Source organism: Hippopotamus amphibius, chromosome 6 (assembly GCF_030028045.1).
Source record: "Hippopotamus amphibius kiboko isolate mHipAmp2 chromosome 6, mHipAmp2.hap2, whole genome shotgun sequence".
NCBI lineage: Eukaryota > Metazoa > Chordata > Mammalia > Artiodactyla > Hippopotamidae > Hippopotamus > Hippopotamus amphibius.
In genome coordinates this window covers 15850431-15865813 of record NC_080191.1, presented here as the reverse complement: position 1 = coordinate 15865813, position 15383 = coordinate 15850431, and the positions used below count along the sequence as shown (strand labels likewise).

The 15383-nt window shown below is 33.4% G+C and overlaps 1 protein-coding gene across 4 annotated transcripts in view; it reads right to left on the bottom strand.

The window, feature by feature from the left end:
- Positions 1 to 15383, bottom strand: part of ASCC3 (activating signal cointegrator 1 complex subunit 3) — a 330464-nt gene that overhangs the window by 174045 nt on the left and 141036 nt on the right. For 2 of the 4 annotated variants that reach the window (XM_057737877.1, XM_057737879.1), the window contains 2 exons: positions 11763 to 11939; positions 9101 to 9172 (listed from right to left, as the gene is read on the bottom strand). In XM_057737877.1, coding sequence (XP_057593860.1) covers positions 9101 to 9172; positions 11763 to 11939 — 249 coding nt within the window. Of the gene's footprint in view, positions 1 to 484; positions 1227 to 9100; positions 9173 to 11762; positions 11940 to 15383 lie in introns of all 4 variants that reach the window. The other 2 variants (XR_009054214.1, XR_009054215.1) reach the window with 2 other exon arrangements.

The window sequence follows — 15383 nt, the reverse complement described above, 5'->3', positions numbered from 1 at the left end:
CTTAATATTTAGTTGAAACCTTCTCTGGCATTGGCCTTTGGCAGGGGGAACAGCAGAATGCCTACTACACTGACATCGTTTTCTATGTTCCTGAATTAGGCATGACCAAAATATACAGTACAGTGATCACAGTATGAAGCCTGCAGCTGACAGAGCTAAGAAATTACTGCCCCTGAACTACACCAATTAAAAAATTTTGACTGCTAAATATATAATTATAATTAAATTTTCTTTAATGAATTTTCATTATGCCATACCAGAAATTCCTTCTATGATAACTATATTCTGTTTTTGGCCTTCACTTGAACCAAATGTTGTACACAGATACTTCAGAAACCATACAGAGAGAAGATAAAGACAATTCTAAGTAAACACTAGTGATACTAATTAAAAAGTAAAATACAGAACTCAAGAGTACCAAAAACTAGCTTTTGCCTGAGAAATAAGGAGGGATGAGGAAATTTCAGTGTGATAGACGACTCACCAGAGCTTTTTCTGGTAGGTGGGGAGGGTTTTTTGCCCCAAAGGTAGAGCTTTAGTGAATGCTTCCTTTAGATTTTTCTTATAGTTAAAAAATATCTGAAATATTTCTTTAGTAGTGCCATCTTCAGCAGCAAAGATGAAGGAGAAATGTCTTCAATTCTTGTGCTCATGATTGTTAAAATGTCTCCTTCTTAAGAATTTTGCTCTTCTAATCCTTTGGGATTATGTCTCCGTTTGGGGGAGGAGGGAAGCAAAGAAGGCAGAAAAGAAAGAAGCTCTCAAATAATTTACCAAAACAATTCATGTTAGACAAATTTGATATGACAGACACATTAGTACCAAGAACTGGAGATGCTTGTACCTGGAGGAAGAAAACTTTTTAGGCAAAAGGGCCAACAGAAAATTCCCATTGTTAAAGTTAGCATAGTAAATTCTCTCAGTTGTACATACTTTCATATAAACTAAAAAGCAACACTGAGAAAGAAAAAGAATTCCCTTTAGATAGTCATAAATTAATCCATAATTATTAGTCAATTTTTAAAGGTGATTTCTTATTAGAGACAGAAACATCTACGAAAAACTTATAAACAATGAAGAATGAGAAAAGACATATGTGAATGAGGAAAAGTTGATTTTCAGCATTAATCCAAGGTTGAAGATGATTTTTTTCTCTTTAACACTGTGAAATCTTTTATTCTTGAAACTGGGGGTAGATTTTGAGTACGAAGCTACTGATGAAGGGTCTTAACATTTTGATACCGTGAAAAAAGAACAAGTTACCTTACAAAATATGCCACAATCTCTGAGGCAGTTTCTAATTTCTTTTCTTATCACTGTAACAAAGTTTGTATAACAAGAAAAATCTCAGTAGGGTTAAGGCATCAATTATTTTCCCATTCTGTGAGTTACACAGGAGGAGGGGAATTATTAACAGGAATGATAAAGCTGTACTTGCAGTTGGTAACACGAAGAGAAGCTTACAAATGAGACGTCTCATTAGTTTGAGCAGATGGATCAAAATTAAAGGCTGAATCGCCAACTTTTAATTTCCCAATAGCCAAGAAGAGCTTGAAGTCTTGCAGAGTATGACTGTTGAAAAGTCAACATGAAAAGATTTTCTCCATCTGTCATCACACATGCTTGATGGAACACAACTGCCTCCTACTGTTTTTGATACTTTTAAGACAAAGCTGCACATGAAATCTATTAAGTACGCGAACACACAAGTTTAGATGACTGGTAGACTGAAACCCATGGAACAGTATGATCAGAGAACATCAGCATGGCTTTTGGACGTGAAATTTGCTCTATTCTAATTTAATCTAAGTGGAGAAAAACAAAATTAATTCATTTATTTATCTAAGAGGAAACTATTAATTTTTAGCATGAAAATATTTGCCTGAGAATTATTCTTTTTTTTTTAATGGACACAGATTTTTAGTCTTCTTAATAATAGTCTGAAAAGTAGTTGCTCTAATAAAATTAAAGTATTTAGGGAAACCACAACTAGAGATAAAATCCAAAATACTAAACAACCTGAAGGCAAACAAATAAACTCAAGTATCATTGGAAGAATTTTTTAACTAGTTGGCAAGGAGAGGGGGGCATGGGGTGGTAACAAGGAAAATTCAATTTGTTTTCCTGGACTAGAATAGACTGACTTACAATTCCTTACTACGATACACTGGTTTGTTAGGTACAGAGCCCTACAAGAAATAACTTCTGTTCCCTTAATAATAAGGAAAAAAGCACATTTATCAAATATAGCTGGCTACTTAATAACATTGCACTAATGAGCAGCTAGTTATAACTATAACTGAGTTCCAGAGCAAAGCTCTCTGTCTCTCTCTGTCTGCCTGTTTCTCTCTGTCTCTGTCTCTCTCTGTATATATACATTCACACACATACACACACACACGTAATTTACTGTACTTTTATATGTGCAGCCAAACATTTATGCAGAAGTCTCTTAGAATGCAGCACATATAGTTAGACCTTTCAGTCATTATGAGTTAGAATGATATAACTGAAGAGTTACTTTGCTTATCAGTTTTTTTAGACAGCAAGGTAAGAGATTATTGAACTATCTACTTCTCATTTTCTGATGGTTACATACAAATTAATTTGTTGAAATTTATCACTTGGAACAAAGACAGCTAGTAACTAGGATAACATTACATTCCACCTCAATTATGGTGGGAAAAACAAAACTCAGAAACTCTGTTCTGTTGGGGAGTTCTTTGTTCACCTTCCAATAAAAGCAGGGGACCACAGCTTAGTGAAGGTATTTCTTGAAGGAGATAAGAAAGAGAAAAATAATCCAGTGAGGGATTCTAAGCCCCTGAAAACAAACTTCCACATGAGCCTCAGTCATCAAAGACTACTGTGAAGTAGCAATTCTTGTGTGATGGATTAAATCAAAGATTGCAAGCCTTGTCGAAATAGGTATCTACCTCAGCTTCCAAAATCAAAATGTATTATAGTCCTCTTTTCCAAGTATGCACACTGCAATTCCAGTTCTGGGCATATTACAAAGACTATCTGCAGAAGCTGCCACTTATCAAGCTAACTGAACTTACAAGCCAAATAGTACTTGGCAGAACAACTTGCAAATAGAAGATTTAAACAGACAGAACGATCCCTCTGAAAAGACTAGAACAGATAAAGATTTTAGTTTTGGGCAACTTTCCCAAAGTTACATACATAATACAGATAATTTAAAGAAATGAAAATGATAGAGGTTTATTCTCAAATTATGTAAAGAGCTTTTTACTTGAGATGATTATATTAATGTAAGATGTGGCCGTAACAAGCTAGTACTTACAATCTGAAGGCACTGGCCTGGGCATCTGTAATACTAGCAATCCTAGAGGCAAATATCAACTAATGGGCCGTGGTCCTGATGCATTTCATACTTCCCAACATCCCCAACTCACTAAGGGTCTCTGAAGATAAGCAATTCATCACAGTGAAATTCTATTCACCATAGAGTCCCTGTGTACATGGCACTATATTAGGAACTTAACCAACAATATTTCCTTACAACTCAGTCTTACATAATAGAACCTGTTCTACTGGAACACAAAGCCTAAAAAAAAAAACACTGAATAGAACACACTGATTACATTTTTAAAATATGACATCTTTAATCTGTTTTTATTTATATGTTATTGTATATATTTATGGTTTGTAATATTTTTAGATAGGGAAAATAAAGAAACTATAGGAATAACTGAAAAAAAAAAAGATAGAAAAGTAAGGGAGTAAAATGCATTTTAAGAAACGGAAGAATATCTTACACTGTTGGCGGGAATGTAAGTTGGTACCGCCACTGTGGTAAACAGTAAGGAGGTTCCTCAAAACACTAAAAATAGAATTACCATATGATTCAGGAATCCCACTCCTGAGCATATATCCAGACAAAACTATAACTGAAAAAGAGACATGCACCCCTATATCCACAGCAGCACTATTCACAATAGTCAAGACATGAAAACAACCTAAATGTCCATCAACAGATGAATGGATAAAGAAGACGTGGTACATATATACAATGGAATATTACTCAGCCATGAAAAAGAACAAAAAATAATGCCATTTGCAGCAACATGTATGCAACTAGAGATTATAATACTAAATCAGTCAGAAAGACAAAGACAAATACCATATGATATCAATTATATGTGGAATCTAAAATTTGACACGAACCTATCTATGGTATAGAATCACAGACATAGAGAATAGATTGGTGGTTGCCAAGGGGGAGGGGGTTGAGGAAGAGGTGCAGTGGGAGGTTGGGATTAGCAGATATAAGTTTTTATATACAGAGTGGATAAACAACAAGGTCCTACTGTGTAGCACAGAGAACTATATTCAATATCCTATAATAAACCATAATGGAAAAGAATATAAAAAAGAAGTATGTATATGTATAACTGAATCACTTTGCTGTACATCAGAAATTAGCACAACATTGTAAATCAACTATACTTCAGTTAAAAAAAAAAAAGGAAGGAAATGGAAGGACACACACCAGCAGAAACTATGTCTGAGTGGTAGAATTCACAGTGATTTTTTTCCCCCTCATTTTTGCTTTCTGGTATGCCCAAGTGTGAAGTTTGTTTAAACTCTTTTATTGATCACTCTTTTATATTAATCATATTTTATAATAAACGTTTTAAAGATACAATTACAGAGACCAAAGACCCAAAGCTAAGCATGAACAACATGGTATGTAAAACATGAGTTTTTGTAATCATGATTTAGAGGTAATTGTTGCTGCTTAAGAAAAAATTTCACTGGTAAGACACCACTCTGTCTTATACACCTTAAAATTGTTAAACAAATTCAAATTGGCAAACACACATCAGATCATAAACTTACATCACAGTACTTAATAAAACTATTCAGAAGAACATGGCATACGTTTATAAAATCCTTTGTAGGTATGCTATGACAACGAAAGGTTATAACCCATTAGGAATGCATTTGGGAACTTATTCTAAGTAAATGTTTCAACAACAACAAAAATAGGCACAAAGATGATCACTATAGCAGCACTATCTTTAATAGCAGAAAGTTGCAAACATTTAAAGCATGCAATAATGGCGGGATAACCAATAGTAAGAGGAACAGACAACATCAGCTTAATGGCAAAGGGACACCGTAAAGTTCTGAAGATGCTGTGGGTTTTATCAGCACAGACTTGTATTTCAATCTTGGTGCGACCTTTTATAGACCTTGAGAAGCTGCTTAACATGTCTTAAGTTCATTTTCTCCTTAACAAAAGGAGATTTAATGCTTATGTCAGAGGGTTGTGAAGGTTAAAAGTTGGAAGTGACTTACAAGGCATCTGAAACTTAGAACCTGAATAAAAACTCCCTTCTCTCCCACAGACATTAAAATTGTGAAGACCATGTAGAAACAAAAAAAAATGTTTAGTATTCATTAAGGACAATAGTGAATATAAACTGTATATACAGTGTAATTATAATTTAGCAATGGACTGCAACTAATAATTAACATTAAGTTTGAATGAGCAAAGTTAAAAGCCACATGTGCAAATGGAGTAAAAAAAAAAGACCAGCAGGATATGTATAAGAATTCCAATAATAATGTTGAAATGGTAACATAACAGTGGAGCTATGAAAATTTTCCTTACTACTATTATTTTATTTTTGCAATTAAAAAACAGTAAAGAGATATGTACGTATTTCTAGAGTACTGAAGTCCTACTATTATGGAAAACAAACATCATCACTAATCATTGAAACAGAAACTGGGAGACCTGCAGCCTAAACCTTACTTCCTAGGCCACAGAGCCTGAAGACGGCCACATAACCATTCTGCTCTATTCTTGTGTGGGGAGCGGAATGTAAGCACAGACCTGGAAAGGAACTCTGAAACCAAAGTGTTTCAGCGGGCTCTTAAACTGTAACTACACTTCACACAGTCACCCGCGGTGCATTTCTAGCCAGACAAAAGTGGAGGGGAAGGAGACAGCTCGGCGGTCATGCACCCTTAAAAGGCTGGCAGTGGTGGATGCCATGACACACACACAAAAGGCGGGGAGGAAATGCTTGTGTATAACCTCTGCCTCAGCTTTGCATACTCTCCATTCCCGGGTTCCTCCTGCCCTAGAGTAGCCAGCCCCTGACCACCTGAAGCCTCCCTTGGGGGTTCTCAACCTAGTCTGTCCTTTCTAAACAGGAACAGGGCTGTGAATCTAGCTGTCCATCCCAACTTTGTCGGGTCTGAATTTACTACTCTAAGTTCCTTCCCTATGGCAGTTTTCATTTTGAAAAGTAATGCAATGGATGGATTCACACTAAGAATGAAAGTGCCGGCAGTGAGATCGAATCTCTGTTGACCAAACACCCGCAGCCAGCATCTGAACTTGATAAATCATCATTTCCAGAAGAACATGTTAGCCCCTATAAGAGCGAGAGAACGAACTATGCCAGAAGCGGAGGAGGATATAATCTTCTTAGGATTCTTTAAATTACATTTACTTGGACTTTTATCTACCTACAATAGAAGATACAACTGCTATATTTCTCAATATTTAGGAATAAGGCTGCATTCTGTTTTTTAAAAGACATATTTTATAACATAGGATTATGTGGAGAAAGGCTGAAGTAGTTTAATAAATATTGGCCTTGTAGTTACACTCCTTGGTATTTACCCAAAGGAACTGAAAACACAGGCCCACATAAAATCTGTCCACAGTTGTTATGTACACATAAACTGTGGTACATCCAGCCAATGGAATATTATTCAGTGCTAAAAAGAATAAGCTATCAAGCCATGAAAAGACAGGGAGGTACCTTAAAAACATATTGTGAAAGAAATCAATTTGAAAAGACTATCCACTGTATGATTCCAACTATAAGACTTTCTGGAAAAGGCAAAACTACAAAGACAATGAAAAGATCAATGGTTACCAGTGGTGAAGGGGAGGAAAGGATGAATCAGATGAGCACAGAGGGCTTTCAGGGCACTGAAATTATTCTGTATGACACTATAATGATGCATACATGTCATCATGTGTTCGTTCAAATCCACAGAATGTACAACACCAAGAGCGAACCCTAATGTAAACTATGGACTTCAGGTGATACTGACATGTCAACACAGGCTCACAGACTGAAATAAATGTGTCACATTGGTGGAGGATATGTTGATGGTGGGGGAAGCTGTGTGTGTGTCGGAGTGTGTGAGAACTCTTTCTACTTTCTGCTCAATTTTGCTGTGAACCCAAAACTGCTCTAAAAAATAAAATCAACTAAAAAAAATTAATGGAGAAAACACTGAAATATTTACTGACTATTTCTAATATGGCATAGACTCCAGAGCTACATTCCTTAGCTAATAATATAGTTTATATCTTTGGTAATATAAAAGTTGGAAATAAATGTCCATGGTGGTAACATCTACCTAATTACACTGAATTTACCCTCTTCTTTTACAAAGAAGGTACAAACATTGATGACTATGCAGCACATTGCTTTCTTTTAGGATTTCCTGTGAGATGCTACCAAAAGTTTCTCAAGGTAGCATTTTAGGATCTTCAGACATTTGCTACAAATAAATCTCATGAGGAAATCTAGAACAAAGGTTGGTAAACTACAGCCTGCAAGTTGAATGTATTTGCTTCCTGTTCTTGTAAATAAAGTTTTATTGGACCACAGCCATGCCCAACTGTTCATATATTGTCCATGGCTGCCTTCATGCTACAACAGCACAGGTGAGTAGCTGCAACAGAGAATAGAAGGCCCAGAAAGTCTAAAAAGTTTACTATCTGGCCTTTAAAGAAAAGTTTCCTGGCTCCTGGCCAAGAATAAATGGTGGTATTTGGTAATATTTTTGGATTAAAGAAAGAACATTGGTCTTTTACACTTCTTTACTTGTACATGATAAATAATGCAACCCATCAAAGAGGACCACTGCTATAAAATAAATCCAAATAAAATGACGAGACCACGGTTAGCCAAGATGCCACACTCCCATGGCCTGGAATTGTAAGTGCACTAGCAAAACAAAGGCAACGTTACTTCACTCTGCACAGCACCTCATTTTCTGCCTCTGAGAAATTAGGATAACAGCGTCTGCCTCACTGGCCACTGAGAGAATTCAATGAGATAATAAATGCAAGATAATTTTACCGGTTTCAGTTATTCAATAAGAAACATAAGTCACTAAGAAATATGTCACTAATATTTTCATACAATTTAATCATGATTTCTTTTCCTTAAACGTTCTTAAAACTAAGAATATTTTTTTGAGGTTAGAATTTTAAAACTGTGTCTTAAAAGGGGGCAAAAGGCATCAAGAATGCTCAATGGGCAGTATTTCCATGCTTTCAATTCCAACTTATCTTTGATTTGTTTCATACATTGGGGCTCTAAACAATATTTAGTCTGGAAAAAAAGGATTTCACTGCTCTTAAAATGAATTTAAAAACCACAGGACCAGAAAATATTTCATTTCACATGTCATAAAAGGTTAACAATGTAGAAAAAAAATCCCATAATGAAGTGATCCAAAGAACCATATGCAACTGGGCACTGATTAACTTTTATGTAAGCAATTATTGTCATTCCACATTTTTTTAACAATCCTGAATGGAGCATCTTGAACTTTGGAATTTAAAGTAAAAGTACTTAATATCCAAACAATATGAAAATTTATTATATACATTACAATTGCTACTACTTCAAGAAAACAGTAGGAATAATATATTTAAATTTCTTACATTATGTAAATAAATTAAAAGTTTTGATGTATGAGAGAAGGTTGGTACTTTAAAATAAATAAATAAATAAATAAATAAATAAATAAATAAATAAACAAACTGAAGTGTAAAAGATGAAATTCTTCTTTCTCTTATCTATTTAATAAAAATGGGAAATAAAATAGCATGATCTATCAATACTGGAATGATAATGTTATCTTTGTATATTTTATGACTTATATGGCTACCTAGTGAGCTAAAAAATTACTAGGAAATAAAACCTGTAAATCATTATCTCAGAATTGAAGAACATTTTTAAGGGCATAAAAATTAATAATTTTAATCACTAAGCATTCTCTAAAAACAGGATAAAATAAAGTGTACCTGGTGTCCAGCCTTCACTTGCTTCAAAACACTTTCATAACATACTTCATCCATGTTATTCAATTGTTGCACCTTAAAGTTTTTAAAACATGAAAAACATCAAATGAAGCAATTATCAACTGCCTAACTACAAAGGAAACCTTACCAATCATGATGCAGCTCCTTTTACTTTCAGACTAGCCAGAATGCACAAACAAGAAGTGCAACATCAATACCTAACATATAATAACCCAATAGGAAATAAACACAATGTAATTAAAAAATACAAATAAAACACCTTATGCAATACTTTCAGCATACTAACTTTATAAGAATGCCAAGTTTTTTAAAGATGGTAATGTTAAGAATAATATTCTAATTAGAGGTATTTTAAAATAATTTTAAAACTCTTTTCACTGCTTTCCCCAGAGAAGCCCATTCTTCAGTCTGTTTTTCTTCCATTTCATTCTATTAAAACTACAGAGCTTTCCTGTGTAATTCTCAAAATCACTGGAATACTACCAGTAGAATACCATGGCATATAAAGCTAAAATGTAAGGAAACTTACTATTTCTATAATGTATATGGAGTTTCCAGGTTAACTGGAAACAATATCAAATTCATGAATTTAAAAAAGGTCTCGTCTTCCCTGTTAATGATGAGACAGCTTTCAACCAAAAAGGTAAGGTGGTTACCTCAAAGGAGTAGGCATGTAACCCAGCCTGCATCTCCCTATTTAACATTTATTAACAGTTGGGAGGGGATGAAAATGTCATACATCTGAAATGACTATAATTTAGATTTTTTGTTTTAATAAAGGAAACACTTTAACATTCTGGAACTCTTATGACTTATAGTGATTAAGCAGAATGAGATAATCCACAAGACAATTTACTCTCCATTAATGACTGAAAACAAAACAAAACAAACCAAACTCCTCCAAACAAAACTCTCAATAATTTTTTTTGGTGAATTTTGGATTAAGCTCTGGTCAAAGCCATTATTTCAAATTAGATTTGTCATGGACACCATTTTCCTATGTTTTTCCACAACTGATCACATCCTGAGCTTCTGAATGAAACTCGCAGAAATCTACAAGGATTTCTTACTTTAAGAAATGACAAATTAATAATGGTTAGATTATATTAAACAACACCCTAGGGAAATTCTTAATTGTTACCAACTGTATATGTCAGCTAAGTGTAAAACTAATACATTTTAGTAAGATAAAAATGCACATATTTATAACTAATGTATATAATTAATATACTATTTACACTATGTAAGACTTGCAAAAGTATTTTTTAAATTTTGCCAAATTTCTAAACCTTCAAAATAATTATGACAATTCAACATGTCACACCATTCCTTTTATGATTACAATGCTAACATATTGTGGCGAAAAATACTTTGAATTTAATTAGCTTTAAGTGATTTACCAATTTCTATGATGAAAAGAAAAGAAAGTTACAAGATGGCTGACAAGCATCTGAAAACACTTTTTTCTGTATATCTTTCTGTGATAACCATCTGCTATCATTTAAATTATAAGCTGAAAGAACAATCTAATGTTATAAACAGCTCTACATCCATCCTAATGATACATTAAAATAAACTAAATAATCAAATATATATTAAGATATGACCAAAAAAAACAAGCAGCAAGAATACTGAAGAGCACTTGAAACAATGAAGGTAAAAGATGCATATCGTAACTGCTGCCATATCATGAGCTACCTGTTTGTGTCTACATCCGCAATGGCTCTCCTCAATTCTAAATATATCCTACTTTTATGCAATGCAGATGGGGCATGTTAACCATCACAGTGACATTTGCTTCTGGTATTTTCTAAGCTGAGTATTTTATTTATAATACTGTAGGGTAAAAGTGACCCTATTTTAGTAATAAAATTGTTTTTAGACAAGAAGTAATGTAATACACTAAAGACCAAGGTTGACATAGTAACACATGATTCTATCTTGCTTTCTTTTATAAAAAGGCCATATGGTTCTTCCAAAACTATTTCTTCTACGGGGGTGGGGTGGGGTAGGGTGTCATTAAACAGAATCATAAATGTATACATTTAAGCAAAATATTCCTTCATGACATTGTAAAAGCCTAAAATATGCACCCTAACAGTGCAAATGGAACATAGTAATACTATTTAAGGAATTAGATAAACTTTTTAAAACATTATAAAGAATTTCAGAAATGCCACTTTTGTATGTAATAAAATTATACAAGTTGAACAGAGCACCTCCTTTAATAGTTGCGATCATGAAATTATTTTTCAATTGCATATAAGGTATTATTCATTTTAGATGAATATAATATCATAATTTATATTACTGATTTAGCTAAAGTCTTTTATTATTTCACATTGACCTTCAACCCTATCAAAGTAACTTTTTGAAACATATTCTTATATATAACTTGTATTCTTAGCTGAGCGTACAAAATATACACGGGTAATAGCAAAACAAACTACTACAAGCAGCTTTTTGGAGCAGGAGACATCCTACTACATATACTTGAGGAAGTGTGCTTGATTTTTTTCTAGGCTGTCATATTTGTAATGCAACTGAAATTATCTTCTGGAGTCTCTAATTGCAAGTATTAAACAATACATCAACAAAAATATTTCTAGAGAAAACAAGTATAATTTTTAAAATAAATATTTACCTTATTTGCACTTTTAACCCCCAGAAATGTCTGTCCGAGAGGAACAGGTCGAAAACGGCCATCAAAGAAGAAAAGTCCAATGCAGGGATTAACATGTAAAAACGTAGCAACATCGAGGTAGTTGGGTAAGGTTGCAGAGAGCCCAAGAATTCTTATCATGCTCTGCGTGGATTCAACCTATAGGGGTTATTTTAATTAATGTATGAGATAGATTCAACCCATCTGGATTTGTACTAAGTTTACAATAAGTTTCAGTAGTATAAAATACTGAAATATTCACAATAAAATAAGCTCACTGAAGAAACTGAGAATAACACATAAAGACAGACACTATGAAAAACCCTGGCCTAAATCTGGCAAGTTGGATGATATAAAACGATCAAAAATGTAATTTCAGTATAATTCCTGAACTGGAAAACTCTATGAGCTAAATGGTTTCTTTTGTTCCCCCCACCACCCCCAAAATGTAACAAGGCAGGTGACGTGTTAGGTTTTAGTAAGTTTAACCACTTTATAATTTCATGTGTTAAAAGTATGCTCTTTGCTCTCAAGTGCAATAATTCCAAATTCATTTTAAACACAAAAACACAAAAGTCTGAAATAATTACGGTAGATACTTCTAGTGTTTTACGAATGTAAATTTAAAATGACGCACTGTACAAGGGAGAGTGTGTGGAGCAACAGCCAAAACCTGGGGGGAAAAGATCACAAACTATTCAAAGAATGTACTAAGCCACATTATTTCTATTCACTGGTGGGTTAATATTCTAATTTTGTTGCTGAACACTGCTGATAACATCGATTAATTTGTTCGCCAATCATTTATTAAGCTTTTAATGATGGGCACACTGCCAGAAGAACAGAGGTTTAGAGTCTGTAAAAATCGCAAAAAAACACTGTGATGTGCCCTATTAATAGTAACGCCTTCTAAAACTGTGAAGACAGTGAAGAGAGATCACTAATGAAACTTGGGTAAGTCAGGAAAGGAACGCACAGGTGACAGTTGCTGGTGTTCTAAAAGGGAGGCTAGGACCAGCCAGGCAGGCCGGCAAGAATGGTGTTTCAGGTGCTGCACTTAGCAATGACACGAGCCAAAGAAGGGAGGTGACACAGATCTGGTCAGAACTGTAGAAATGATTTATCATCATTTTACTGCTGATAAGCACACGACACTATCCCATTCTCTCTCATTTACACATTTTTATGATGATACCTTATAGTATTCTCATCTTTTTCCATTTCTAGACATTTTGTAAAATTTCTTTATCCTTTCTAATTTTGTTTATTCACAGGTTTTCTACTTATCTGTGATTAGATTTGTTACAAGTTTTAGTTTTCTTAAAAACTAGCTTTTAAAAATACTTTTATAGAAGGATTCTAGCTAATAAATCTAATTCTATTGTTTGCTATTTTGTATTTAATTTTATTTTGTTTTCAACTTTATTTTTCCATTTTTTAGAACATTGTTTAAAATTACCCAACATTTAAAATTTAATAATTAACTTATAGACCCTACATTTCTGTTTCATTTTAGAGTATAATTATAATTCTGAATTATAACTCTGTCTGTACATGACAAATTTTCATTATTTTTTAATAAGAGTGTTGTCACTCTTTCCCTTCCTTCCTTTCATGATCATTTGCTGAGCTCTAAGTGTCAGAAGACTATTTTTTCAAGTGGTTGGGTTTTAACTCTTCATTTTACCAAATACAAAAGTGTAGAATATATGTATACAGATGTGTTTGTATATACACATGCATATATAGATATATATATGTTTGTGTGCGTGTGTATGTAGTTTCATTTTATGATATAGAATTTATTTCTAAGTGTCTATTGTATTCTGTAAAGACTATGATCTTTTCAATTTCTGCTTTGAGAAAATGTCCCATGGAGATCTGAGATGAACATAATTTAACTATTTTTTAGGGTATACAATTCTACGTGCTTCGCCACTTTATCACATTAATTATATTATTCAAAGTCTCTATATTAACAATACAGGTTGTTAGCATTTGCCAAAAGAAAGTATTACTTTCATCACATACAAACTTCCCATTTTATTTATTTTTTTCTGATGCTCTGTTGGGAGTTTCATTTTTTTTTATATTTTTAATTTTTATTGGAGTATAGTTGATTTACACTGCTGTGCCAAACTTCCCATTTTAAATTAAGATGCAAAATGTTACTAAGGGGAACAGTCTAGGACCATTTACCCTAGGGGTTCTGCAGAAGTATGCGTGGCATTCTGCTGCCCCATGTGCCTATAATATCACTTCTATCTGGGTTCTCAAATCCCATCTGCTTTCATATTTTTATATACTAGGCTTCCACGTAAAAGTCTAATTTAAAAAAGGGTTTCTCACCTGGGAAGAAGTTTGAAAACCTCTGATGTGATTTTTACAAGTACACATGACTTGGAATGAATTTGGTAAGTTTATTAACCTTCAACCAAATTCCTTTATGCATATAAAAAGATTCTCAATCTTTAACAAAAGGTTATACAATATTATTATTTTTTTAATCTAGGAATGTTTAAGTCATTCTCACCTTCTTGCTACCGTAAGTAAAATAAGGGGATTCACGGGATATATTTACATTTTAACTATTTTTTCAGTTTTTTAATGTCCCTTTTATTTACATCTAATTTTAGTAAAAATCTGATTGCATCATGCTGGTATCTTTAAGTTATTACACCTAAGTGAACAGTTTCCAACACTGGATTTCTCCTTGGATATTTCTATACAGTGCCTACATGGGCTGGGAAAATCCAAGGGCCTGAATTCACTCCCTGACACAAATATTACTTACAGGCACTAAGAGAAAATGTGGCCCTGTGCCTTCCAAACTCATTCTGTAAGCAGGACAAAAATGAATCTGCTTATTCATCGTTACGGGTTATATCTGGGCTTATTTGAGGACTAAATAAAACACTACCTATGAGATATACATATGGCTCCCAAAACAAACCCAACCCAAACCAAGGAGCCTAAATAAGGGGAACTGATGACTCTACCTGTTGTTTAAGAAATCTCTTTTACATCTTATAATTAGAATCCTTTATAGTAATTAAAATGATAATTTTCATTATACCATGGTTCTATTTATTATTGTTGGTGATTTGAAAGGAAATGAAAGTGATTTTTAGTTTTAAAATCACTTAACATAAAAGTTATTGAGTATATTTTTAAGGTGTTTTGATGTTAAATACATGATACCTTGCAAACACTAGAGATATCTTTTTGCTAAAACCCCATTTTAAAACCACTTTATTTCTTTGATCTAAAAAAAAAATCCTACCATCTCAACATAGACAAGCCTGTATAAGAAATATTTTCTTTTAAACGTGGATAATTCAGAACTTTATGTCCTAAACCACATCTCAAAACTCTATACACTACACAGTCATCTGAAAACATTAATACTTGAAAACTATACAAAATTAACATCTTGCAGTTTATTCTTTATCATTATCCCAAAAACCAGGTGGTAAATTTTTATAGAACTTTCCCTCACATAAAATCTACGTGGGGAGAAAGTCTCCCCTACTCACTGAAAGTAAATTTAGTTAAGACAACTAATGTCAGTTTAGTGTTGTTAGGTACAACAGATTTGGGCTT